The sequence below is a fragment of the Rhineura floridana genome, chromosome 3 (assembly GCF_030035675.1).
Source record: "Rhineura floridana isolate rRhiFlo1 chromosome 3, rRhiFlo1.hap2, whole genome shotgun sequence".
NCBI lineage: Eukaryota > Metazoa > Chordata > Lepidosauria > Squamata > Rhineuridae > Rhineura > Rhineura floridana.
The window spans coordinates 11,079,947-11,106,758 of record NC_084482.1 but is presented as its reverse complement, the minus strand read 5'-3'; the positions used below and the strand labels follow the sequence as shown (position 1 = coordinate 11,106,758).

At 44.7% G+C, this 26,812-nt stretch overlaps 1 protein-coding gene across 2 annotated transcripts; it reads right to left on the bottom strand.

The window, feature by feature from the left end:
* On the bottom strand, positions 1-24,740 carry CFP (complement factor properdin). Of its 2 annotated transcripts, XM_061614445.1 has the most exons (10): positions 24,564-24,736; positions 18,555-18,705; positions 16,921-17,090; positions 11,617-11,787; positions 10,550-10,747; positions 9,197-9,370; positions 7,523-7,720; positions 5,606-5,717; positions 2,119-2,258; positions 1-352 (listed from the first exon to the last, which is right to left on the bottom strand). In XM_061614445.1, exons 1-10 carry the CDS (start codon positions 24,640-24,642, stop codon positions 348-350), a joined length of 1,398 nt encoding a protein of 465 aa, XP_061470429.1. In that variant the 5' UTR covers positions 24,643-24,736; the 3' UTR covers positions 1-347. The 2 variants fall into 2 exon arrangements, with proteins under 2 accessions (XP_061470429.1, XP_061470430.1); XM_061614446.1 differs by lacking the exon at positions 9,197-9,370 and having other exon boundaries at positions 24,564-24,740.
* Positions 24,741-26,812: the final 2,072 nt, after the last annotated feature.

Here is a 26,812-nt window from a genome sequence, read left to right as displayed (position 1 = left end):
TTGATATACAATGCACATTGTTTAATTTCAAAAACAATATAAAAAAATCCAACCAACAATCATATAAACGAGTAATAATCATATATTTTTAAAAAACCCTAAGAATGGGGAGTGTAAACCTTATATGAAGTAATATCTACATTATATAGTGTGTTGATTTATAAGTGTGCTGACATATAAAAAGCAACTCAGTTTATTGTAATGATTATTCTCCGATTCCCATGGTCATCACCGCAAAAAAGAGGAAGCAAATAACAGGAGTTGCAAAGATTATAGGAAGCCAACATCAGCATAGCTCCTGGCTTCAGTAGTAGCGACCAGCACTGAAATCTATAGCTTCTTCAAAATCAGCCTAAAGGAGGAAAAAAGGAATGGAACAAGGAGGAGAGGTTAACTCCAGAGAAAAGGCTGGACCCTACTGTGGTTCATGTGACCTCCTGTTCCCTAGTCCATTAGCAGGTCAGGTGGCAAACAGGGCTTAGGCTGCATACCCACCATATATTTAAAGAGCATGACTTTCCTCATAGAACCCTGGGAACCATAGTAAACTACAGTTCCCGGGATTCTTTGGGGAGAAGCCATGTGCTTTAAGTGTATGCTGTGTATGCAGTCTTATTCTTTCGGGTTGTGGGGATAGAGCAGGAGTTGGTAACCTCAGACCCGGGGACCAAATGGATTCTCCAGGCCTTTCTATCTGGTTCCGAGGATCCTCCCCCAGACATGCCCCCTCCCAAGCAACACCTCTCCCCAGTACTGCTCCATACCCTCCTGAAGTGCTTTTCCCTGGCTGGCCTGTGTCCTTGAACTATGATGATGCTCGTTTGTCTGGATGGAAGATGGAGAGGAATGTGTATCTGTGTGTCTGTCTGCAGAAACCTCTGCCTTTTGGCATGGCTGGAATGTAGCTTACTGTACATAAGGTAAGAGTCACACCTGTTACTCTGCTCACCAATGGCATGTAGCCCCCAGAAGGTCTTCCATGAAGGAGTGAGCCCTCAAACTGAAAAGGGCTCCCCACCCGAGACAGCGCAAACTCCCCCTTTTGAGTGCACGGTCATCCTGCCACCAAATGGCATCTTTTAAATGGGAACTGGACATGAGGGAAGTGGTTTGCCCAAGGCATTTCTTGGCTCTATGCCCCAAATAGCTCTGGGTTCCTGAATTTCATGGCTGCCAATTCCTCACTCAGCAAGAGCAGGCAGGATGATGAGTACGTGCTCAAGACACAGAAACACTCATGGCTCTTCGAAATTGTAGACTCAGACTGTTGTCATTTCAGGTATCAGAGGCACAATTTCCACACCCAACTGCCATAGATGAATAGCTGCAGCCTGCAACGTTCCCCATCATTACAAAACTGATCACACAACGGCTTTCCTGTGCTCATTGCCCAAGACTGCCATGCTTGGCGAGGCCCAGAGTTAGGAGTACAATTTCCCTGCCCTCCTCCATGCTGGAAGTGGGACAAGAGCAACTCCTGTTTGGGTTCTTTTGTTTGTATTCCAGAAGGAAGATACAGTTAGGGTCCTCCAGCTGGCTAGGCTTGCCTACCTTTGCCTGTGCTCTTCTCTGCCTACCTTCCTTCCGTTGTAGACTGATATGCTCAGGGAAGCTGCCCTGCCCCTCCTTCCATTGTCTTCTTCTTCAACTATCCAAGGAGAGAGGAGACATCTCTGTCTTTGATCTCTCTCCTGAGCCATGAGGGCAATACCCAAGTCTGGGCACTGTGCCTCCAACTTGGTTAGTTCGAACTAGGTATGCCTTTCCTATCTACTATGTATTTCTATAAATAAAGTACCTTCTCTTATTTCACTAAGTCTTAAGTCTCACTGATCGAAATGCAGAGTAAAAGCCTGCTTCTAAGGTAAATACACACACTGGCACACACAGCTCAGACTGCTGAATATCTCTGCATATACATAGATATTTCCATAACAGGTTGAAAGAAGTTGTATCTGGCAACTCCTGGTAGAGTTGCTAGATCTCAGGATTTATTTGATGTTTTCAAGAATAGCAAGACAGTTGAGGATCTCTGCATATATATTTCCATAACACTCCACCCAACCCCAGATACGTTTCTCCCCTCCACATGAAATATCACCACCACAACCACCTTACCTTCACAGGGCAGTACATTTTGGCACGGTACTTGTTCCACCACCTTCAACATCTGTCCCCCCAGGGGATCACACTTGAGTTTTGGGGTCCCCCAAAAGCTGACGTTTTGTACCTTCCCACTCTCTCCTGCCACAGTCATTCTGCAATCCAGAGAGAAAGAATCACACAACCCAGGGCCCAGCTGGCTTAACACACTTCCCTCCCTTCCCTTCCTCTAATTGCGTTTCTCTAGGTCAGGACAACAACAAAATGACAACTCCTCCAGCTGAGACAGCTTCCTCCACCTCCCCACCCGGAGGGCGGACGGGGGCCGATATGGTAGCTTCCAGCTCAGGGCACCCCATGGATGGTGCTAGCTACTTTTTGTACTGGCCAGATGTATCATGCCCTCTGCTGCGACATGATGGAACTCGGGGTCATGTGAAGGGAAGGCTCTGTGCAATGTGGGGAAAGGGTTAGGGGTGGGAAAATTGGCAGAAGGGAGGAAAGAGCTGAAGGAGAGAAGGAGTGACTGAGTTGGAGCGAGTGTTGTAGGCCACTGTTCTTCAACCTTGGGTCCCCAGATGTTCTTGGACCACAACTCCCATCATCCCCTGCCAGTTTAGCTACTGGTCAAGGTATCATGGGAGTTGCAGTCTGGGGACAAAAGTAGAAAAACACTGTTGTAGGGCATCTCATCTAACCCACCTCCACATCCCACCCTGCTTGAAGCAGGATATTGAGCGAGAGCATCCCCAAGAGATGGCTGTCCAGAAGAGAAGGCAGCAGATAAGCGAAACAGTCAGAAATATTTGATATGTGGGGGGGGGGGAGTGAGTATGAAGCAACAGGAACTGATAAAAAGGAATTCTCAGTGGAAAGGAACTGTGACAGAAACTGTTCATCTGATCCTGTTGCCACAAAACCAAATGGATTGGGGTGAGGTCATTTGCAATGTTGCTTTTTCATTCTTACCACTTCTTTGACTGGGTGAGTTACCAAGGGAACCGCCTTGATATTTGTTCTCTGAATGAAAGGCGGTATGCAAATTCCTTTATTAATAACAACTAAAAAGGTAGAGGTGTCCCCGCACTTGTAGTGCAAGTCATTTCCGACTCTTAGGGTGACGTCTTGCGACGTTTACTAGGCAGACCATATATATGGGGTGGGATTGCCAGTTTCTTCCCTGGCCTTTCTTTACCCCCCAGCGTATGCCGGGTACTCATTTTACCGACCACGGATGGATGGAAGACTGAGTGGACCTCAACCCCTTTTACCGGAGATTCAACTTCCTCCTTTCGTTGGAATTGAACTCCGGCCGTGAGCAGAGCTTCGGCTGCGTTACCACCACTTACCATTCTGCGCCCCGGAGGATCTTTAATAACAACTAGGTTTCATTTATAAAGACATTGTTCTGTGAAATGCTCTCCCCATGGAGATGCGTCTAACTACATCATTGATTTCTTTAGGAAGCAGGCAAAGATGCATCTCTTCCAGCAGGCTTTTGGATGAGGGTATTGGTGACTGAAATTATTTCTGAATAATTTCATACTGGTGCTTATTATAAGTTGCTTATTACAAACTGTATGTTTGTTTTTGTACTTTATGGATATTACGTATGTATGTTATGTTGTTTATTATATTACTATGCTGTACACCGCCCAGTGGCTTTTTTACAAAGGGTGGTATGTATATTAACCCTAGGGAATGTAAGTTGAGCAGTTAATGTACATAATAACCGGCCACTGTGCACATTCACCAAGCTTCATGGAGAATGTGCATACTTACCTTCTGTGAAGAGGGAATTAGGTATATTGATCAGGACATGTGCAAAATCTCCAAGAGACCTTGTGGAATGTGGGTAGGATCAGAAATACTTCACACTCTTTCTCTCCCAGCCCTCTTTCCCCTGTTGGGTAACCCTTCCTCAGATGGTTAAATCTTCCCTTCCTACCCCGTCCCGTCATGATTGGCCCCGTGCCGATATTAAGTTTTTTCCTTAGCTTAATAGCAGCATGTGTGGGCGGGATGGAGAATTTCCATCAGAATCGTGGAAGGAAAGCCCAGACAATGTACAAAATGCAATCGAGATATATACATTCCCCAAGCCCTGTTGGAGATTATGCATAATGGCTCAGAAATGTGCACAATTCCCTCTTTATGGAGGATTATGTACGCATTCTCCATGAGGCCTGGGGAATGTGTACTATAGCCAGTTATTATGCACATTAATCGCTCAACTCACATTCCTCTTAACATATGTTTCTTAAATAAATAAAAAAATTATTGCCACTGCTCTGCTATATTTTATTGTAATCTAATGCTTTTATGTTTTATTTTACGTGGTGGTTGTCCTAATGTTTGTTATGTGAAGCCACCCTGTACTCCAGATTGGAGGAAGGGCAGGGTCCAAAAACACACACATATATATAGAGAGAGATTCATTAAGATTCTGGAACAACTGGCAATCTGACTATCATAATCCATGGTTGAGAACTGGGCACATTGCACCCTGAGAGGCAAGTGTTTAGCAGGCAAAGCTTTCCCTGGCATGGAAATAAGAGTTCTGGGGAAAGGATCACACACTGGCTTAATTCCTGTTTACTAAGGTACGAGGTTCCAGCTACTAGCATGCTGCAAGCTAAGGTGGTCAGGATGGCCCTCCCTCCATTCGATATACAAAAGCCAACCAGACTAGAAGTTGAGGGCAGCAGGTCAACATTGAAGAGAGCAGGTTAGTTTAGTGAAAGGCAGCTGTGTGACACACACAGCTCTGTCCTCTCAACACCTCACCATTGCTTTCCGCCTCCAGCATTTGCTGCCTGAGGCAGATGCTTCATTCTACCCAACAGTAGGGCTGGCCCTGGAATGGCCCAAAGTCAAAGGACAGGCTTCTTGTACCTTTGATGGGGTATTATTTCATCAGGAGCAGCTTGTTACACAAGTGTGAGAAAAACAACACCATGCCCAAATTTCGACTTCTCAACAGCTGTTAACAGAAGGTACAAAAGGCCCCTCTCCTCCCACCTGGAAACATTCACCTCACAGAAGTGGCTGAGAGAGAGGGATTCTCTTCCTCTGTTCTGCGGAACCACCACTACAATTCAACCGTGTCTACACATGCAATTTTAACATGGAATAACCCATAATTTCATGTTATATACATTTGTCTTAAAATTGCTGATTTGTATTTTGATTAGTTTTATGTCAATTTGTTTTTAACGTTTGATTTTACCAATATATTTTAAATGATTTTTTAAAATGTTGTTTAATGTGTACTGCTGAGAGGATTTTTTTCCCCTCTCAAGTAAGCAATATATAACTCTTGTCAAATAAATACTTGAATTCTGTACTGACAACAGTTGGCCAGCATGGAACAGTTAGCAGTTAAGCAAGTTAGAAAGTGGTATTCCAGGCTTGCCCTTCATATGAAATTACTCCATATTTCTCTCCCCGCTCCCCTGCCTCAAGCCAAGCCACTCTAACCCTTCCCTCATTTTATACTCACGAGTAATTGGGGTATATGGGCTTGCACTCCCTCTTACGAGATCTCATGGGCTTCTCCGCACACGGCGGCTCACAGAGGCCCCAAGGACTCCAGTTTGTCCAGGTTCCATCCACTAAAAGAAGTCATACAAATCAAGCCAACCAATTTCAGATCTTATATGTTCCTATTTAACAACTATGGTCACATTTAAAGCATATATTTAAAGCACTCTTACATCACTGTAATTGTTACGTTTCCCCCCCAAAGAATCCTGGGAACTGTAGTTTGTTAAGGGTGCTGAGAGTTTTTAGGAGGAGACCTCAATTCTCCTCACAGAGGTACAATAACCCAGAGTGGTTTAACAATCAACCTCTCTTTCCAGGGAACTCTGGGAACTGCAATTCTTTGAAGGGAATTGGGGTCTCCTACCACCTCTCAGCACCCTTCACAAACTACAAGCCATGACTGTTTAAAGTGGTATAAGAACATTTTAAAGATACAGTGCAGATGGGGCCTATGTGTTGCTAGTGCCTGAACAGGACTTTTCCTTCAGCCTAATCTACCTCACAGAGGGTTGTGAGAATAAATTGGGAGAGAAAACCGTCCTTAGAGGGACAGTGGGATAAAAGTGGGGGAGTGCTGGGGGAGGTTTAAGCTGTGCCTTCTCAGTTCACATGAGGGGACAACACTGTGGCCCTATAGTCCCGCCAAGTTCTCCATGTTGACTGTCCACCCTACAGCAGGGGTGGGCAGAAAGTAGGTTGGGTAGATCGGCTGGTAGATCCCTAGGTGATTTTTGCAGTAGATCAGCAAGGGTTGCTGACTCCCAATTGTTTAACAATAGCAGCAACAAAATAACCCTCCCCCGCCGCTGAATTATATTGCTGAATTGAAGAAAACTTGCATGGGGACTCGGGGCGGGGGGACTGGCGACCACTAGTAGCGACCACTAATAGATTTTTGTGTGAAAGGATTGCGAGCCTCTATGCAGCTTTTCTCCCTCTCTCATAGAGAACTCAGGGCTATCCAATTAACCTGCATGTCTGAAGATACTTCTTCACACATGCACAGTTAAACGATGGAATTCACTCCCTCGAGACATAGTGAGGACGATTAGACAAATGCGTGGAGGGTAAGGCCACAATGGCCATGTTCTACCGCCACTGCTAGAGGCAGCAGGCCTCAATCCAGTTGCTGGGAATCACAAGTGGGCGAGCGCTATTGCACTCCTGCCCAGCTTGTGGGCTTCCCAGAGGCATCTAGTCGGGCACTGTGAGAACAGGATACTTGACTAGATGGGCCTTTGGTCTGATCCAAGCCTCTTCTTTGGTTCTTCTGATACTAAAAAAAAAAAAAAAAAAAATTCCTGGCCTCAGAATTCTTCAGTTCTAAGTGTATGTTTTTTGCACTCTGACGTCAGAGCTCCAGGTGTTTTGCACCTTCCTGCCTTCATCTTCCTTTTATAAAAAGTTTGCTTATCACTCTGTATTTGCATCTATACATACATTTACATTGGCGTGTGCAAATAATAGCACTTGTACGTCATGGCCCTGTGCCCAGAGTCTTTTTAGGACCTAGCAACAGCCCTGCAGCATCTTATTCAATTACTCTCCCTCTGTACATGAAGGTTCCATTTGGTTGTCAAGGCTAGTTGTCAACAGAGAAACCTATACTCTAAAAATGTGCCTAACCCTTTGATTGAAGAAAGCCATTGAAGTTAGTGGCTATCATCACATTTTGTAACTGAAGAGGGGGAGAGCGGGAAAGAGAGAGGGAAAAACCGTAACAGAGCAGCTTGGATGGGGCTCCTAGTGGTCTCCCATCCAGGCAGTCATCAGGTCCGCTCACACATAAATGGCATTTTTCAAGTTTAGCCTTTCAGAAATTCTTGGGTGGGGCAGCCAGCTCCGAATATCTTTTCTTAACCCCAATACTCACTCTTGCAAGACTGGATGCTGTAGCAGGTTCTAACTTCAATAGTTAACCCCCCAGCACAGCGCATGCCATTATGGGCTCGTCCAGCACACATCCTGGTCCTCTTCTGAATTCCAGTAAGCTCATCACAGTCGATGACGATACCTGTGCCTCTCCTCTCACAGGCGTTCCAGGCAGACCACTCTGTCCAGCGCCCGTCCACTGTGTAGAATGAGGGGGAAAAGGTCAAGAAGAACCCTGACCAGCATGGAGGAGGGGCAAAGAGTAGTCAGTCCCTTCCCCATTGGCCAGGGGTGGGGAACCCTTTTCAGCCCAAGGGCCACATTCCCCCATGGGCAACCTTCTGGCTGGCCACACCATCAGGGGTGGGTGTGGCAAACCTGGGTGCGGTTAGACACACACATTACTCTCTATCCAGGCAAGCAAGAGGTATCATCATAGTTCAAGGACACATGCCAGCCAGTTAAAATCACTACAGGGAAGCGCAAAGCAGAGCCAGTAAGGGGGGGTGTCCTAGGAAGAGCTGGTGCGGGGTGTGGCCTGAGCAGAATCCCAAGGGCCAGAGAGAAGCCTGGAGGGTCGCATATATATCATTCCCTACCATATATTTGCTAGTGGGGTTTTCCCCTAAAATAAAAATGACTGGTTGAATTTTAAAACTAATTTTAATTATAAGGCATTGATTGTTGAAATAATAATTTTTAAAAATAGCACCTTGCAAAGATTTAAGAGCCAGTGGTATAGCAAAACATCAGAAACAATACATTACAACCCATAAACACACCCAGTAAACCAGCAAAAACTCCAGCAGCAGAAAACATTTCATCAACAAATAGCATAATCCATTTTATTATGTTTTACCCAGATTTTAATAAAACATAAGTTCCAAGTACCCATGTTCTTGCCAAACATACCAGTGCCTTTGTGCCAGGCCCAACACCTCCATATAGCATTACTGGGCAGTCCCCAGGGTCCACTGCAGATACCTGCCCTGGGCCTCCTTTTGAAAGAGTGGCCAGGTCCTGCAGCAGTTATGTACATTTTGCACAATGTCCCTAAAGCAGCTTTGCTTCAGAGCATTGTGGGAAATTAAAATGGCAACTCCTGAAACCAGCCACTCTGCATTGCCACAGCAGCAGCACACTGACAGAGGCCTCCCTCAAACCTGGAGCTGGCCTTGCTTTGCATGCACTAGGCAGGAGCAGGCAGGAGTAGGTTTCCTTCTTAGCAAGCAACCGAGCAGGATACTGTCGGTGTGTTTTTTAAATGAAAGCTGAGTAATGCACAGAAGAAGCCAAGAGAGGACCAGGCCTCAACAGGCACCCCACCCTCAGAAGCAGCTCTGAGTAGCATGAATATGAGGGAAGCCACACAGACGTTTAGGATAAGAAATGTAGGGAGGGTGGAGGCTCGCCTTCATTTCTCCGTTCCTGAATTTCATAAATGAGGGACACAACCAAGGGGCAATATTCGTCTTGAGAAGAAAGCCAGGAAGTGGTAACAGAAAATAGCACCCGCCCAGGAGAAGCAGAGATGGCAGTGGGGCCTGGAGGGCTCACAAGGCTGGAGGAAAGGAAATCTGCCAGGCAGGGGCAAGCAAGCAAGCAGGGTGAGCAGACTCTGTGGTCAAGCTATGGATTCCCGCTCACAGGAGCCCCTGTATCTCCTCCAAGTTACCTGGGCAGGGCACCTTGGTGTTGCAGGTGTGACTGCGAGTGTCTGGCCCAAGGCAGCCCCTCCCTCCATGCTTTGGCGCAGGGTTGTCGCACAGGCGCTTCTCCACCACTCGGCCAACCCCACAGGTCACCGAGCAGGAGCTGGAAGGCTTCCAGCTGCCCCAGTTGCCATCCTCTGTGGGACAATGCAAAGAGATGATGAGAAAAGTGAGAACACTGATAGGACCTCTGGCCCATCTGCCTGACTTACTCAGACAGGGACATCAACGGAAGTGCGCTAGAACCACCCTGCTGTAAAAGGGTGCTACTGCTCCCCACATAGCACAGAATTAACGTGTCAGGGGCACTAGTGAAATTCATTTGGAAAGTTCGCTGTGGGACCAGTGGTCCTCCAAAGGTTGTTGAAATCCAGTTCCTAGCAGCCAGCATGGCCAATGGTCAGGGATGATGGGAGCTGTAGTCCAGCAACCTCTGGAAGGCCACAGGTTTCCCCATCCTCACTCTAAGAGTAGGGCTGCAGACACACTTGCAGTTATACTGGCTTCATTGTTTCTCCACCTCTGTTTTTTGAATCCAGGTTCACATGACATTCATCATGCTCCGCCCAATTTTAATCCAAAGTCTGAGATTTTTGAGATCGAATGAGTTTTCCTTCAAGCCAGCATCCCATCAACTTGAAAACTGTTTGGTCTATCAACCCATTGTGACTCCGAGGTGCATCCAATGGAAACACTTTGCAGTGGGCGGTCCTAGAAGCTCAGGCATCAGCAGTGGGACCATCAAATAATCAAGATGTGTACAGCCGGGTGTGGATTCGTTTCAAAACACACCCAGGCAAAACAGTCTCACTGCTTTCTAAGCAACTAGTGTGCACTGTGCACATACCCTAGCAGATGTCTCATTTTGGGACAGGCTGAGGGTAGAAACACGTTCGCTGTTCTGCCAGTTCCAGTGCGACTCCATCTCTCTCTTCTGAAAACGGGGGCAGATGATGCTAGTCATACCCCGCCCCCTTTTACTGTAAAACTTGGTGGGAGCAGCCCAAGTGCATTTTTTTTAATTCAGCTTCAAAAAGATTTCTCAACTGATCTGCAGGTCAACCTGTTCCCCCCTCTAGGTACGGCTAACGGAAACGCTTTGCTGTAGGCAACTAGTGTGCTTCCAACCTGAGACAGGAGGTCAGTCTCTCTGGCCATTCCCTGTGAGAGATCATCATCCAGCCAGCCAGAGAGGGCAAGGAAAAGGAATGTGGGGCCCTTTGCCTTTGAAAGGGCAATTAATAGGGTCATCCTCACCCTCACAACTTGCTTATGGGAGGATGTGGCAGTGAAATGATGAGGCTCCCTTCTCTTACGTGGACAGGAGGGCAATCCACTGCAGGGTCGATGCTCTTGGTCATCTCCTTGGCAGCGGTTGCCTAAGGGGTCTCTGGAAGGTGGGGGGCTGTTGCACTGACGCCTGCGCTGCTGCCTGGGTTTTGGAGCCGAGCCTTCAGGAATGCAGGTGGAAGGGCAGGCCTCCCAGTTCCCCCAGCTGCCCCAGTTTCCATGGGCTGCATGAAAAGAGAAGGAAGCACATGAAAGATGAAGGGATTAGTGGGTAGGGTGTGTGGAAATGGGGCAAACACACCTCACCCCAGTAACACTTGTTTGATTGTTGTTCATTCATCCTTGATCCACACCTTGATCTGTCCACCCACTCCCAATACCTCTCTTCACATATCCATTTCTCCATCAGTTCATCCATCCACAGTACGGCTCTACCATTCATATTTCCCTTAATGCATTTGCTACTTTGTCATGATCCTTATTCCCTCTCATCCATTCATACCCATCACGTTTTTTTGCAGATCAAAGGAGGTGTAAGAGCTTACCATTTTCAATACACAAATGCTGCCACTTATCATTGGAAGGAAAGAACGCTTTTAATATTTTCATTTTTGTTTTGTTTTGTATTATAGAAATACATCAGAAGTAAAGTAGCCTTCAAAAAAAGAAGTGTAAGTCTTGCATCCCCAGATATTAAAATCAGGCCTCATGATTTATTACATCTATAAGGCCACCCATCAATAAAATTATTTTGGCGGCTGACAAAATAAAAATAAACATCACACAGTATTTTTTAAAAACTGAAATACAATAATTAAAAACAAAACAAAATCAATAAACACACAACAATGCAAAACCTTCCCTAGTAGAGGTAGAATGAAATAACTTGCAGCCCAATTCAAAAGCACACTACAAGATGGAGAGCATAAGCTTTATTTAAAACAACATTTAAACTGTGAAGATCTAGGGTTTGTTTTAAAATACAAGCTTAAAAGGCACTGACCCCTGACCTCTCATTCCATCCATTTTCCTTTCCATCCTGTCACCTTTCAGCCTAGCCTTTCTGCTATTTATCCAGTTGTCAAACACTTACTTGGGCAGATTTGCTGGGTGTCACATGGTAGTGTTTCCGTGCTGCTTCCTAGGCAGGTGCCTCCACAGTCTGGTACTGGATTGGTGCAAGTTCGTTCCCTGGTCTGCAACCCTCTGAGGCAGGTCACTGAGCAGGCACTCCAGGCATTCCATGCTGACCAGCCTCCCACCACTGCAAGACAACACGGGACAACATCAAGGAAGAGGCCTGTTGGAGATTTCCCCACCCAGTGACCATGATATGAACCATTGCACATCCTCTCAGGAGGCATCCCAAGTCAGAAAATGCCACTTCCCTATGGCACAGAGGGGGGCAACCTCTGGCCCTCTACAGCTCCCATCATCCCCTGACCATTGGCCATGCTGGTGGGGACTGATGGGAGTTGGGGTCCAACAACTACATCCTCTGGAGGCCCACAGGTTGACGCATCTCTACCTTATGGAAAGAGTCCTGAAGAAAACACAAAAGAAGAAGCGTCCATGAAAAAAATAAGATCTCACATAGGACAGAATAATATGCTTTTATCAAGCCCTGGTTTCATATTCACAGTTACCAGCATGGATTAAGATAATCACTCCACTCATAAACAGGTATTAAAAGGATGTGGGAGGAAATCTACCATTTAATTTATTATTATTATTATTATTATTATTATTATTATTATTATATCCCACCTTTCCTCCAAGGAGCTCAAGATGGGATACAAACATGGTTCTGTCTCCTCTGTTCTGTCCTCATAGCAACCCTGTGAGGTAGGTTAGTTAGGTCGAAATATTGTGACTGGCCCAAGGTCACCCAGTGAGCTTCAGGGCTGACTGGGGCTTTGAACCCCGGTCTCCTAGGTCCTACCCAACACTTGAGCCACCAGTCAGATTGCAATTATTAAGGAGTAGTGTAGCGGGATGGGGAGAAAGCAAACTCCATTCAGGAGATGGCGTCACCAAACATGGTTCACAGTAGGGCTGCCAATTTTTCAACCGGCTACTGTAGCTACGCTTGAAGAACAATGATCCGCAGACATGAGCAGCTGCTAGGTGTTTTATCTCCATGCCCTGAGAAGTATTGGCTGCTGATTTCTGCACATCAAAAAGTGCTGTTAAAGGTACTCCAGAAGATAAAACGGTTGTGGTTGGTTTCCCCATCACCACAGCTTCAAAGCAGGTTGCCGCACACTTTTTTTTTTACACCTAAAATATGTTAAGCATATAACTAAAAAAAAAAGTACAGTGGGATGGATCATGGCCTCACTGAAGCAATGCAGGTCTGGGACTAGTTAGTTCCTAAATGGAAGGCTGCCTAAGAACCCCATGTACGATGGAACAAAGTAGGATATAAATGTAATAAATAACAATAAAACACAGATTCCATGAGAGGGCAAAGACTTGGACCATATCCACACCCTACATGTAAAACACTCTTATACCACTTTAACAGTCATGACTTCCCCCAAGGAATCCTGGGAACTATAGTTTGTCACAGAGCTACAATTCCCAACACCCTTAACAAACTACAGTTCCCAGGATTCTTTGCAAGGGGAGGTTAAAGTGGCATGGATGTGACCTTGTACTCTTACCCCAGACAGCAGCGCTTGCTCCTAATGGCATAAAGGGCAGAGACACACTCACCGTTCTGCCGGTTCCAGTGCATCTCCACCCCTTTTTTGAAACTGGGGAGATATGACACTAGTCAAATCTTTTTACTGTAAAACCTGGTGGGAGCAGCTCGAGTGTGTCTTTTTTTAATTCAGCTTCAAAGAGATTTTGCAACTGATTGGCAAATCAACCTGTCCCCCCTCCAGGTGTGGCCCATGGAAACACTTTGCTGTAGGTGACTAGTGCGCTCACACCCTAAGTTACAGGGGGGTAGATTTTTGACTGAACATTAGTTTAGCTAAATTTCTTAAATGCCTTTAAAAAAAAAAAAAAAAAAGCTCAAGAAGCCTTACAGCATATTAAATATATATATAAATTAGGAGAATCCTTGACATTAAGGGCAGTTTGACAAAGGAACCAATTGCCTAGAGGAGTGGTGGCCTGGCTGTCCCTCACTGGAGGTCTTCAAGCAGAGGCTAGGCAACCATCTACTGGGGACGCTCTCTAGCACTGTGCAGTGGCTTGGACTACTAGGTGGCCTACAATGCTCCCACCTACTATGATTCTAAGCTATATCCACCAAGGAGCCAAAATGAGCTGTGGATCCCTGTTAGGCATATACCCTTTCTGCCACTGTGGGGTCACTGAAAAGGCTGTGGCCAGTCTCACTGTCCTTCCAGCCTCTAAGAGGGCAGGAAGAAGATACAGCAGGGCTGGGGAACCTTTGGCTCTCCAGATGTTGTTCCACTCTAACTCCCATCAGCCCCAGCCAATAAGTTAGGGATGATGGGAGTTGTAGTCTAGCTACCTCTGGAAGGCCAAAGATTCCCCAGCCAGGGGATTCAGGCTGTGTGTGTGAGTAAGGATACCCTCTCCTGCAGGAAAGCAAGGCAAGTACAAATGTACTGTGGTGGGCTCCCCATTTCCCTGAGAAAGTTCCAGGGAGAAACTACCAGGATTTGGTTCCCTTTGGGGAAAGAAGTCACTGAAGGCTTATGGGTATTTTTGTAATATTTGGCTTATTTATAAATATACAAGCCAGGAATAGGTAGTGGAGGCAAATCACATGAGCAAGCGGACAGCAAATTTGCCGCTTTCCATCAGAATCCCCACTCCAAGGGTGGTGGGGAGGGATGATGAAGAATGGTTCACCTCCCCATTGTTTTTCAATACGACAAGATCTTTGGAGGAGACCCTCTTGGTAGTGCTGCAACCTGCTGAGGTCCATTTTGTGGCAAAGTGTGGGTAAGATCTTCATGAAGGCTCCCCCTCTTCTCTACGATATATCCAGTGCCAACTGTGACAAGAAAAGGCCTGCTGGATCAGGCCAGTGGCCCATCTAGTCCAGCATCTTGTTCTCACAGTAGCCAAACAGATCCCTGTGAGAAGCCCACAAGGCTGATGAGTCTCCAGCCTCTGCTCAAGACTCACCACTTTACCCAAGCATTTGCAAGCTGTTAATACTGAGTTTATGGTTGAAAATACCCCTGAGTACAGCAGATGGGATTTTATTGCGTTTTATGGTATTCTAACTGTTTAAAAAAAATATAACTGTGTAGTTACATATTTGTGAACTGTCCTGGAATTAGTTTGGGTGAAGGGTAGTACAGAAATATTTAAAATAAATAAAATATATATTCAGAATACTCAAGAGAGCATCTTTTTTTTTATGTACTGCCCTCAAGTTGATTCCGAGTTATGGCAACCCTCTGAATAGGGTTTTCATGCGGCTGAGAGGCAGTGACTGGCCCAAGGTCACCCAGTGAGCTTCATGGCTGTGTGGGGATTCAAACTCTGGTCTCCCAGGTCGTAGTCCAACACCTTAACCACTATACCACACTGGCTCTGAGAGGGCATCTAGCTATATATTATTAGCTCTCATTGAGGAAACCTCAACCTGCCATCCTGAGCCATTGGCCAGAATCTTGCTTAACAAAGGAAGGCTATCCAGTTACTGCAACAATACACACAAACCACACCCTTCTCTGGAAAACCAGAATGAAGAACTTCCTCTGAAGTGCTGGCCATTGGCATGCCCTGTATTCTTTTCCATTAAGCCCAATCTTCCCTGCAGAAATGCTATTAGCAACATAGAAAACTACCTAATACCGAGTCCTATTGGTCCCTCTAACTCAGTATTGTCTACACTGACTGGCAGTGGCTGTCCAGGGTTTCATTGGGGGGGGGTCTCTCCCAGCACTACCTGGACATGCTGAGGATTGAACCTGGGACCTTCTGCATGCAAAGCAGGTGCTCTTCCACTGAGCTGTACAGCCCTTCAATTATTCACACTGGGGCTCAGTAGGTATTAGCTTAGCAAGCCCTATTATTCAAGCTGTCCTGTGTGACATCCAGCTATGAAGGCAAGTCACCTAGAAAAATGTTTTGCGGACTGTGCGTTTATCTGCATGCCGGTATCGTACACTCATATAATAAGACCCAGACTTCCTGGTTCCTCTCACCAGTGAGCAATATTAGACAGTAATATGATCGAACAAAATGTGGTTAGATATAGCCTGACTTTATAAAATACAGCCATACTTCATCAAAAGAGAGAGAGTGCCAGAGCTATTTAGTGAAGATGAAGCCTAAGGAAGTTAGCTCATATATTCAAAAGACAGAGAGTGGGAGCTATTAGTGAAGATGAAAGCTGAAGATTCAGCTCATATATTTAAATCAAATTAAGCGGGGTGGGGGTGCGGAATCCAATAGTTACAAGAATCCACAATAATGGGAAATCAGAAAAAATTATAGTCATATATGCAGAGAGAATCCATGATCAGAGGACCGAGGTTGCAATCCTATGCCTCAAGGCAGCCTTTTTCAACCAGTGTGCCTCCAGATGTTGTTGGACCACAACTTCCATCAGCCTCAGCCAGCATTGCCAATGGTCAGGAAAGATGGGAATTGTGGTCCAACAACATCTGGAGGCACACTGGTTGGGAAAGGCTGCCTCAAGGAGAACCTGGGTGCCCTCTAGATGTTGTTGGATTCCCATCAGCTCCAGGTGGCATGGCCAAAGGTCAGGGATGATTGGAGCAGAGAGCCCAACAACATCTGGAGGGCCACAGGGTCCCCATCCCCTGCTATCCACGCTTGCCTGAGAGATGAACTCAATTCTGCGTAGACAAGTATAGGCATGCCCTATAAGATGCTGACATTTTAGGCTGGAGATGTAAAACTAATGGACTAGATCCAAGGCCTGAGTAAATGTTAGCTAACCTTCAATGGCACTACAAAATGTTAAGTAAGCCATAAGACTTTAAAAGAAAATACTCAGGAAGAGAAGCAACTAATTTCCATGTGGATTTCATTATAAATAATAATGATTTATTTACAGCCTATTTTCAGGGCTCTTCAGCCAAAAAGGCTCCCAGAACAGCTTACATAAGAACAACAAAAACAAGGTAGCTCGTGCCTGCAGCCTTACAATGTAAAAGACACAACACAAAAGCAAAAAAGGGATGAGGAGGAAAGAGGAAAACAAGCAAACTCAGACACTAGTTTTTAACATTACATAGTAGTTCTTAAGGACCAGATGGACCGGAAAGAATTCAGATAATAATACTGTTATGTGAACTGGAAACTCTGAAGCTGAAAGGAAGTCATGTCCAGGCTAAAGTTAAAGAACCCTTTGCAATTTCAGTATCAGATCTGGCTTCACTTCAAGTACAAGAGAAAAAATACAGAATTGTAGAGCCAGGACACTTACCAGGACAACAGGCCATCAGGCTGCAGGTTTGCATTTCCCACTGGCGTGAACCCTCCTGACAAGTGCCTCCAGAGGCCCGGCCATGGCATGTTCGGCTGCGCCGCTGGACCCCTTCCCTGCACGAAACGGAGCATGCACTCCATGGGGACCATCCACTCCACTCAGCTACCCTGCAGAAAGAAGAGAGAGAGAGGAGGTTAAAAGGGGCACCGGAATGGGAGGTGGGCTTCTCCACTTTAGGGAATCATAAAATTCCCCCAGGGAAATTTCACAAGCAGTTTCTTTGTGCACAGTACACACATAGAAACAGACACACACAGAGGTCTAGGTGCAAAAGTGCCATATACTAAGCTAATTCCCGGTACGTTTGCTTCAAAGGGATAAGGACAGCAACCTGCATCGCTGTTTTTAAAAAATCTTCACCGTCCACAAAGAAGCCAGCTCCTTGGGGAAAAAATGTTTGTGTGTGACCAAGTGTTTATTTGACAGGAAAGCCCATACATGCTACCATGACCATATTGGGGTGTTACAAAAAGCTTTGCAAAAAGGAGAGGGTTCCATGTTGACCCATTGGCAAACATTCCAACTTCCACAGTAGGAGACCTTTATTAGGACCTATCTCACTGGCACAAAAAAATGAGTGAGCTATTGGGTTCTCTAGAACTCTTCACTGGAATGGATGTCAAGTGGGAAGGCTGGTGCTGGGATTGAGGAGGTCCTATGCAAGGTTCCCTCCAGTGGGCACAACCCCCAGTACCACCCTGATGTCCCCCCAAAAAAGTTTACCAGGAGACAGGTGGTAATAGCAGGCAGCAGCGGAGAGGGTGGGCATTGCTGAAAGCAGTGCAGCTCCAGACCTGCCCCCGATCATTTTTTTTTAAATGATCTGGCACTGTAAAGAGAAACACTAGGCTAGGCAGCTACAGCCGCCACTACCATCTTCATTATCCTCAGGGCCTTGCGGTCCTGCCCCTGGCATAAGATATGTACATTGGGGTAGGCCCAGACGCACTGGGAATAACGAAGGTGGCAGCTGTAACCACTGAGCCATCAAAAAAAGAAATTGTTTAAAGGAAGGCCACTGTTAGCTGAGATGGGCCTTGTGGAGCCAATGGGTCTTGGCATTTGCCCCAACATGCCAGGTGCTGACATCAGGCCTAGGATGAGGTGGGAGAGGAAAAAAAGCTGGCTTGATGCTGTAGCCACATCCACACAATGCATTTAAAGCATATTTAGTGCACATTTAATACACATGGCTTCCCCAAAAGAAACCTGGGAAATATTATTTACCCCTCACCAAGCTACAATTCCCAGCATCCTTAGCAAACTACAATTCCTAGGATTCTTTGGGGGAAGCCATGTGAGTTAAATGTATGGTGTGGATCTACATTCAGTTAAAAAGTTATGGGACAAGGAAGCACCCCATGGCAGGTGACTGGGAACCATTAGCCCCTTTCCCCTTCCCCAAGGTTAAGATTTAAAACAAAGAGCAAAGTCCAGCATCCTGTTCCCATGGTGGTCAACCAGATGCTTATGGGAAGGTCTCAAGCAAGTAGGGTCTGAGTGTAACAGCGCTCTCCCTACTTGTGATTGAGAGGAAGTGGTTAGCGATAAGTAGCTAACACTTCACTCACTGGCAGGCCTGGCAGGGAGCATTCCTGCCCAGCTGGAAACCGTATCGGTGATTTAGGCAGCAGTCATCCTGGGTTACTCCGTCCCCCAGGAGGTCGTTGCAAGTCCCTGCAGTCGCATCAAATGTTCCATAACACAAAACGTTCTGGGCCCCTGAAATGAGGAAACTCAATTGAGACCTGGTCACAAGCAGAAGGATAGGAATTCCCTCCCAAACACACAAGGAAAACCCAACATGCATGCCCTTGTGTTTATTAATCCAGAGCAGGGGTGGGGAACCTCAGGCCGAGGCCAATTGCTACCCTGTAGGCTTCCCTAATTTGCCCTCAGGACCCTCCCTAGGTCACACCATCCTTGAACTGTGATAACACTTGCCTAGAAGAAAGATGAAGAGATCTGTGTGTGCAGAAATCACTGACTTTTGCATGGCTGGAACATAACCTACTGTCAAGAACGCCTGGTTTATAAGGTTATTAGCTAAAATGGTTCTGTAGCAAGGAATTGTGGGGAGGGGGACATTTTGCCTGAATTAGGACCTCTGGGCGGGGGGCATGAGACTTCAGTTCTCACAGCTAAACTCATTTAATTAGGCACTGAGCAAGAACACCTGCTGATCAGCCTGAGACTGGTACCTCAAGGCCACAGGCCTGGGAAGGTTGGAGAAGTGCATGACTGTGAGGCACAAACACTTTAGAAGATTTCATCATCAGAAAGCTCCCTGATTGGCTAATTAATTCCTGGCTGTTGCTGGGCTTTATAGGAAGGAAAGGATCATATCCATCGTTCTGGCCCCACCCACCCCTGGCATGCCCACAAAGTTGCCCACAAGGCATTGCATCCCTCAGGCTGAAAAAGGTTCACCACCTGATCCAGAGCAATGATCACCCACCAGCTTTGTACTCAAAAACATGAATGCAGGTCAGAATGCCTACTGTACCCAAATGCACGGGGCCCATTAAAATGAACAGACATTAACTTAGATCCATTCACTTTCAACTGGTCCCGTCAAAGTTAAAGGGAAAAGATTCCCCTTTAATTCTGTCTTTGGGCATCCTGATTGCAGGTGCAGCAGAGAGCAGAATCACAACTCTTTCCATAAAATCAAAAATGAAATAAAAAGGCTTTGATATGCAGACCTTAGCTGTTAACATTTTCACAGTATGGAGCTAAACAGCATTGCCTGCTCCTTACTGCTGATAGGTTACAGGTGGCTAAACTATGGCACCTCATACGTTGCTGGACCACAACTCCCATCATCTCTGTCTCTTGGCAATGCTGGTTGGGGTTGCTGGGAATTGGAGTCCAACAACATCTGGAGGGCACCCTGGTGCCGCTGTGTTAGAGGGACAGTTCAATGGTCAATTCAGAGGTTTAAGCTGTAGCTCAAAACCTGTGATGAAGTGGGAGATTGGTCTGCGGTGGTATCTCTTCCTTGTTCTTTCCAGGGCTGTCTCCAGCTGTGAGAGGACCCTGGGCAAAATGCGCTCTATGGTGGGTAGGGTTGCCAGATTCAGGGCCTGAGACTGATCCTGTATCTTTAGGAGAAGAGAAAGTCAGCCAAGTGCAGGTGTTCTTTCAACACTGTAATGGGAAAAACCACAAGGTGAAATTCTCCCTTCCTCCTGCACAACTTTTAAAGATACAGAAGACCTCTTGGAGGCTGGGCCTGGCAACCCTAATGGTAGGGCTCCTTTTCCATTGGTGGGTTTATCTGGAGATGGCAGCAGCAATGCTCCAAGCAACTGCAGCACCTGGGTCTGGCCACACTTTAATTTTGCACAATGCCCCTGTCATAGCGTTGCTCCTGGGCATTGTGGGAAATTTAAACAGCAGCTAAACCCAGCCACTCCACATTGCCAGGCGCCAGGCCAGAAATATTTTTTTGAAGGGGGGTCTGAGCTAAGTGTCAATGTTGGGCCCAGCCAGGGTACTGGGGCTCAAAGCAGCTGCCCAAAGATGTTTAGTGCTGACACCGGCCCTGCTCCCTATTCACTTCAGCTCCACCCACTCCCACAGGCTCATGCAGTATACCAAAAGTCCTGCTCAGAGAAGTCACAGCTGCCCTTTCTCTGCCAGGATTTTAAAGACACAACATGTATAAGATTTAATTGAATTGCCACAGGCTCTACTTTTTGCATTTAACATACTTTTTACATTTTCCTCCCCTACGGTTATATATACCTGCAAAGTGAAGCTAATGCTTCATGAATCTAATGAAGTGGATTCTAGTCCAGTGGTGGGCAGGCATCAGACCTGCAGGATCTACTTTGTTTTTTACCAGAACCCTGAGGGCCAGGCAAGCAGAGCTAGGCGCAAGGTAGTGGCTCAGTCGGGCTGGCATTCACCAAGAATTAAGGATCAGAGTGCCTCTAAGCACATGTTCAGCCTAGGAATGAATGATTAGTACCAGAATCAATCTCACTGTTCCTTTCAGGCAAAAATCCACTCCTGATTTGTCCCCCAAGAGTTCTTTTTCAGCAATCTAATCTGGGCAGAGGGAAAACTTTTTAGTTCTTGCTTTCCATAGTCAGCAATCCTGTTCAATTTACCACAAATCATTCAGAGCTCTACCAGTAGATTTCAATCTACCTTCTGTCCACCCCTCCTCTAGTCCATGAAAGCTTAGGTCAACCTTTGAAAGCTCAAAATATATATAGGGTGTGGACATTCATTAATATCGAAAAAAGAGGGGATGTCCCCAGAATGTCACGGAGGGAAGTTCCAAACTGTATAGATTTATTTGTTTATTTTCTTTAAAAGAGAAAAAAAATCTTCTTAAAATACCCAACGCGTTTCAGCCTTATAACTAGGCTTTCATCAGGGACTACAAATCAAATATAAAGAACATCATTTTGACAGACATATGTAGGTATAAATTTTCGTTAAAATATCTTGAAAAAACATTCTTCATTTGATACACTTATAATCTTTATATATGCACAAATACATTTTTGTTGTTATAAACAGCTCCTTAAAAATATCATTTTGTTTACCTATAGACTTTATATATATCTAGGTGCACAAATCCATATAAGATACCTTATCTTTCTATACAGTATCTAAAAGATTCTATATTATCAGCATTTTATATTTTAAGCATCCACATTGTATTGCATAGATTACATTTGCAGTATTGCAATTTGAAAAGTGATGTATTATGTATTTCTTTTGATCAATTGGGTTAATAAAATGTTGGATCTTAAAAGTGTATTTACAAATGTGGATAACTGTTCTTTTTGTGGATGCTTAAAAATACATGTAGGACAAACATCAAGAAAAATTAAAATACGGATAGGAGAACATCTGAATAATATAAAAAACAAAAAACCAGGAGCACCTTTGGTATCTCATTGCCTGCAATGTTCTGAATATATAAAAGTAGGTTTAAAATTTTGGGTTTTACAACGAATACAAGGATCATTTCCCAGTTCTCTTTTATATAAAAAAGAAATAGGATGGATCTTAAGACTCAAGACAGTGACACCTAATGGTCTAAATGAAGAATGTTCATTTCTTCCTTTGTTGTAAAGGTTTTCTCAAGTCCAAAAAATTTTTTTTACTCATAAGTATCCTACAGGTGTTTTCTATTATACTTCTAAAAGGTTAAGAAAATTATCCTTCTGGTCATATGGTAGTTCAGTGAAAAAAAGATTTAAACAAGGGTTTTCATTGATTTGAAATAGTCATAAAGATATTGAAGCCATCCATAGTGAAAGTGAGAAGAAATACTCTATTGAATAAAGCATTTCAACAACATAAATGTAAGTGTTTCTGATAATATAAAATCTTTTAGATACTGTATAGAAAGATAAGGTATCTTATATGGATTTGTGCACCTAGATATATATAAAGTCTATAGGTAAACAAAATGATATTTTTAAGGAGTTGTTTATAACAACAAAAATGTATTTGTGCATATATAAAGATTATAAGTGTATCAAATGAAGAATGTTTTTTCAAGATATTTTAACGAAAATTTATACCTACATATGTCTGTCAAAATGATGTTCTTTATATTTGATTTGTAGCCCCTGATGAAAGCCTAGTTATAAGGCTGAAACGCGTTGGGTATTTTAAGAAGAATTTTTTTCTCAACCTTTGAAAGCTGCCTGATGTGCAGATCCTAATGAACTGAAATTTTCCCAGCATGCACCTGGCAAAATTGTCTCTAGGCCATGAACGTTTGTGCCATAGCAAATGTGTTGGTAATTCAGAAGCCATGGGATTCACTTGTCGTTGCCCATCACTTCAACTCCATTCCAGAAAAAGCTTCCCTGGCTCAACAGCTCCCTGCCAAGAAGCTGTTATTAAAGTCATAATGGCTGTACAAGAAAAAAAAGCTGGTGACCCTATAAGGATGCAACAAGTCTTCAACTATCCTCATTGCTGGAAATTAAATGGAAGGCTACATTAGCCCCCAACAGGAGGCAGGTCTTCTTTTTTAAATTCCCTTCCAGGAACTTCCTGCTCTTTCCTCCTTGCTGGCCTTCTGAAGATGTGTAAAACCTTTGTTGTTTCAGGTGGCTTTTGAGAACCAAATGCTATTCTGTGCATAGGAAGTACTGTTACACGGTGGTAGAGCTTCTGCCTTGCATGCAAAAGGTCCTAGGTTCAATTGCCAGCATCTCCGGGTAGGGAATATCCCCTGCCTGAAACCCTGGAGAGCAGCTGCCAGCATCCTGAATGGGAACACTCCACACTGCAACATTTTGTTGCAGTTCCCACTTGTTACATTGTATTATTGTTTCAATATTTTATTCTAATTTTATAAACTACTGTGATATATACATTTAATTCTAATTTTGTAAACTACTGTGATATATTTATGAATAGCAACATATTTACGTTTTAAATAAATGTCTCCAATTATAAGGGAGTGTTCTGCATCAGTCCTCCTGAACAGCAATAGGTCTCTGGTGAAACCAGTGGGAGATTTAGTAAGTAAAGAACTGATAAATAACTTCCATACCCGTGAGAATCTTTGATCACATAATAGGTGACCTTCACATTATTTAACTTTGACATCTCAGGTTGCATGGAAATATCTTACACTCTGGTTTTTAAGCAGAACCTTTACTCCTATGGACAAAAATCACACTCCAACAAGCTTCCTTAACGCCCCTATATACAACCTATTTATGCTGTCCTTTCCCTCACCCCTTAACGACAGGCAGGAATCCAACAGGAAAAGCATTCCCTATTGTCTGTGCTGGGGAAAAGATAACATGCTCTGAATTCCTCCCTGCTGTTCCAGCAGTTAAAAAAGCAGGGTAGTGCTGCCGGGGAAATTAAAAGTGGCAAACAACACATGTTTCAAGAGTTATCACCTTAGCTACCCAGTTTCTGCTTCTGTTAAGAACAAGAGCAAGTCCAGCCAGAAAAAGGTGGCAACTCTACCCACTATTAGGGATGGACAAATCTGTCTATTTCATCTTTCCTCAATTTCACATTTCTCTAATCTTAAATTCAGTTTCTTGCCTTTCCACCTCAGTATGTGGGGTGTATTTTTTAAACTCCTCATGAGAATTCATCAGCATTTTGGTGCAAATTTCTCCTAATATTTTATTTTTATTTAAAAGCATTTATAAACCGCTTAACATCTCAAAAAGAAGCAGTGGTTTTTATACACATTTTTATGCAACGTTGCTTAGTATAACGCATTTCTGTAGGTTATTTTCACCAATATACGCATTTCTATTCTCAGTTTCCCCTAATATATCGATTTTTGTACACGCTACTGTTTGGCTGGAAAGCCACACTGCAAAATTTGAAGAAGTATGAATTCTGAAGGCTGGCTGTGGGTTGTATTCAATTAAATCTTACTCAGAATAGACCCACTGAAACGAATGAACTTCAATAGGCCTACTCCGCATAGAACCAGCACTGAATACCACCCTGCATTTCAGGTTGCATATTCTTTTGGAAAGAGTGGATTTGGCACGTTTGCCTTTAAATGTAGGCTGAATCCAATAATTTCTCCCCCACCATCCAAACTTCCCTGTCCCATTTACCTGCAGGAGCCTCCAGGCCCCCAAACCACCAGGACACCCCTAGCAGGAGCTGGAGCTTATTCGCCCAGGAGATCCCCATGGTTGCCTCTGGAGCACAGCAAGGCAGTCAGAGAGAGAGCATGAGATGGCTAACGCTGGGGAAGTTTTTAGCAGGGGAAGTCCCAGGGCAGCCCCTCCTGCAATACTCCCTCTGAGTGACTCAGCTCTTGTGGGTGGAGCATCACCCTGGTCACACAACTTCCCCTTCTTGAAACTCTCATCGCAAGGGTCAAAACACGTTGCAGCTAACAAAACATCTTGAAGCAAGGCTACCTAGGGGACCTCAAGGATGCGTCACTATAAGTAAGGTGGGCATATATATATATAGGTATACATACACCTACCAAGTCCAGCCAAGGATAGCATTTCATGCACCTGATGAAGTAGGCCCTGTCCCTAGTCCACAAAAGCTTATGCTTTCATGAATTTGTTAGCCTTTAAAGTGCCACAAGAGTAGACTCTGGCTGTGTACACACACTCCCATTTATTCTGCATCCACTGTACTTCCAGGGATGGTTTGGGAAGCCACATACACATACTGTTTGCCCCAATCCATATCTATCCTGTGTCTCTCTGGTCGTTTCTTATGAAATACTGTGTTTTGATGTGTTTTTCCCCAAATGCGCTTTGATCCGAATTGAGAAAAGGAACGACCTAGCCTAGTGGCATTTTCAGCCAGGCATGTATAGACAGCCTCTTTGTTGTTTACGGAGAGTTGTGGATCCTTGTGCAAGGATGTAAAGCAATGAAGGTGTGGCCCTCTGGATGTTGTTGTGCAATAACTCCCCATAAGCCCCAGCCAGCAATGGTCAGGGATGGTGGGAGTTGTAGTCCAGCAACATCTCTAGAGGAACCATAGGTTCCCCACCTTTGATGTAGAGGGTGGTCTGTTGGGGAGAGGTCAGGAGGAGTCTGTAACATTGGTATCCGAGCTAAGTATAGACCCCCTTCACTGTTTAATGATGGACATGAGTCTAACAGCTGATAGACAGAGTGGCCCCAGACACACTAGGAGGCAGAGGCAAAGGTTAGGCAGATATAGGAGTTCACCAAACAAGAGAGAGAGAGAGAGAGAGAGAGACAAGCACCTGGTGATATGTTAGAGGCACACACTGTCACACATTGTCATAAACCAGAAGCTGTGCCCTGTTGGGTTAAAGATGCTGTTGGATTACAATTCCCAATGCCATTGGATCTACAAATTCCATCATTCCGGATCATTGGTTATGCTGGCTGGGGCTGATGGGAGTCCAGCAACTTCTTTCCCAATGACATACCTACTGCCAATTGCTCAAGTTGCCAGATATCCAGAAACAAACAAATCCTAGTCTGCTCTTGGTCGCCTCCAAACTGTCAGCAATTTGCAAGAAGGATTCAAGCGCATCCTGTAAATTTAGATTTGCACAATTAAAGCATTCTGACACCCCAGTGCAACAAATCAACATGAAAATAAAAACAAATCTCCGACTTTAGCTGCATGCACACACCATACCTTTAAATCACTTTCAAAGCACATCACGCACACCCCACACAAAGAATCCTGGGAACTGTAGTTTATCCTTTACAGAGCTACAGTTCCCAGCATGCTTAACAAACTACAGTGCCCAGAATTCTCAGGAGGTGGGGATACATGCTTGAATGTGTACACAGTTTTCATGCTGAGGAAAGTAATGGGGAAATGCATTGAACAGTGTGAGATGAATGAATGATTAATAGGAAGAAGTGTGAACACTGCACAAACAAATCAGGATGAATGCTCATTGTCAGATATAACCTCCCAGATCAGAGCAAATGCTCAACAAAGAGCAGGCATAGTCTAACCTCCTCCAAGGCAAATCAGGATAAACACTGATTGCTGTATAAACAGGTTGTCTGGAGGAGCCCCTTGTTCCTTTAACAGAAGTTTGGCCTGCAGGAAATAGCAGATGATGCTTTTGATGGCATGTGGAGGAAAATAATATCGCCTGCAAAATAATTGCTGCAGAGCAGATGGCTACTGAAGTCACAACTTCAGGGCTGGTTCAAAAGCAGGCAATTAACTCCACGCCACCAGCTGCTTTTTTTCCTTGAAAAATAAAATCTTCAGGGACACTGATACTTACGTAAAAGAGGGGTTTTGGAAGATGTTCCTTGTCATGTTTCAGTGCTGCAAGAGTGGGGAAAGTTGCAATGGCCATTATGCAATGGTGCATAAATCTGCTAGCCTTAAA

Excerpts from the sequence above, each read along its gene's own strand:
- CFP (XM_061614445.1), bottom strand. The coding sequence starts at position 24,642 with ATGGGGATCTCCTGGGCGAATAAGCTCCAGCTCCTGCTAGGGGTGTCC. Across the intron at positions 7,721-9,196 it reads CACCAAGGTGCCCTGCCCAG|TGGACGGGCGCTGGACAGAG; the intron begins GTAACTTGGAGG and ends CATTCTACACAG. Across the intron at positions 5,718-7,522 it reads CAGCATCCAGTCTTGCAAGA|TGGATGGAACCTGGACAAAC; the intron begins GTGAGTATTGGG and ends GACTTCTTTTAG.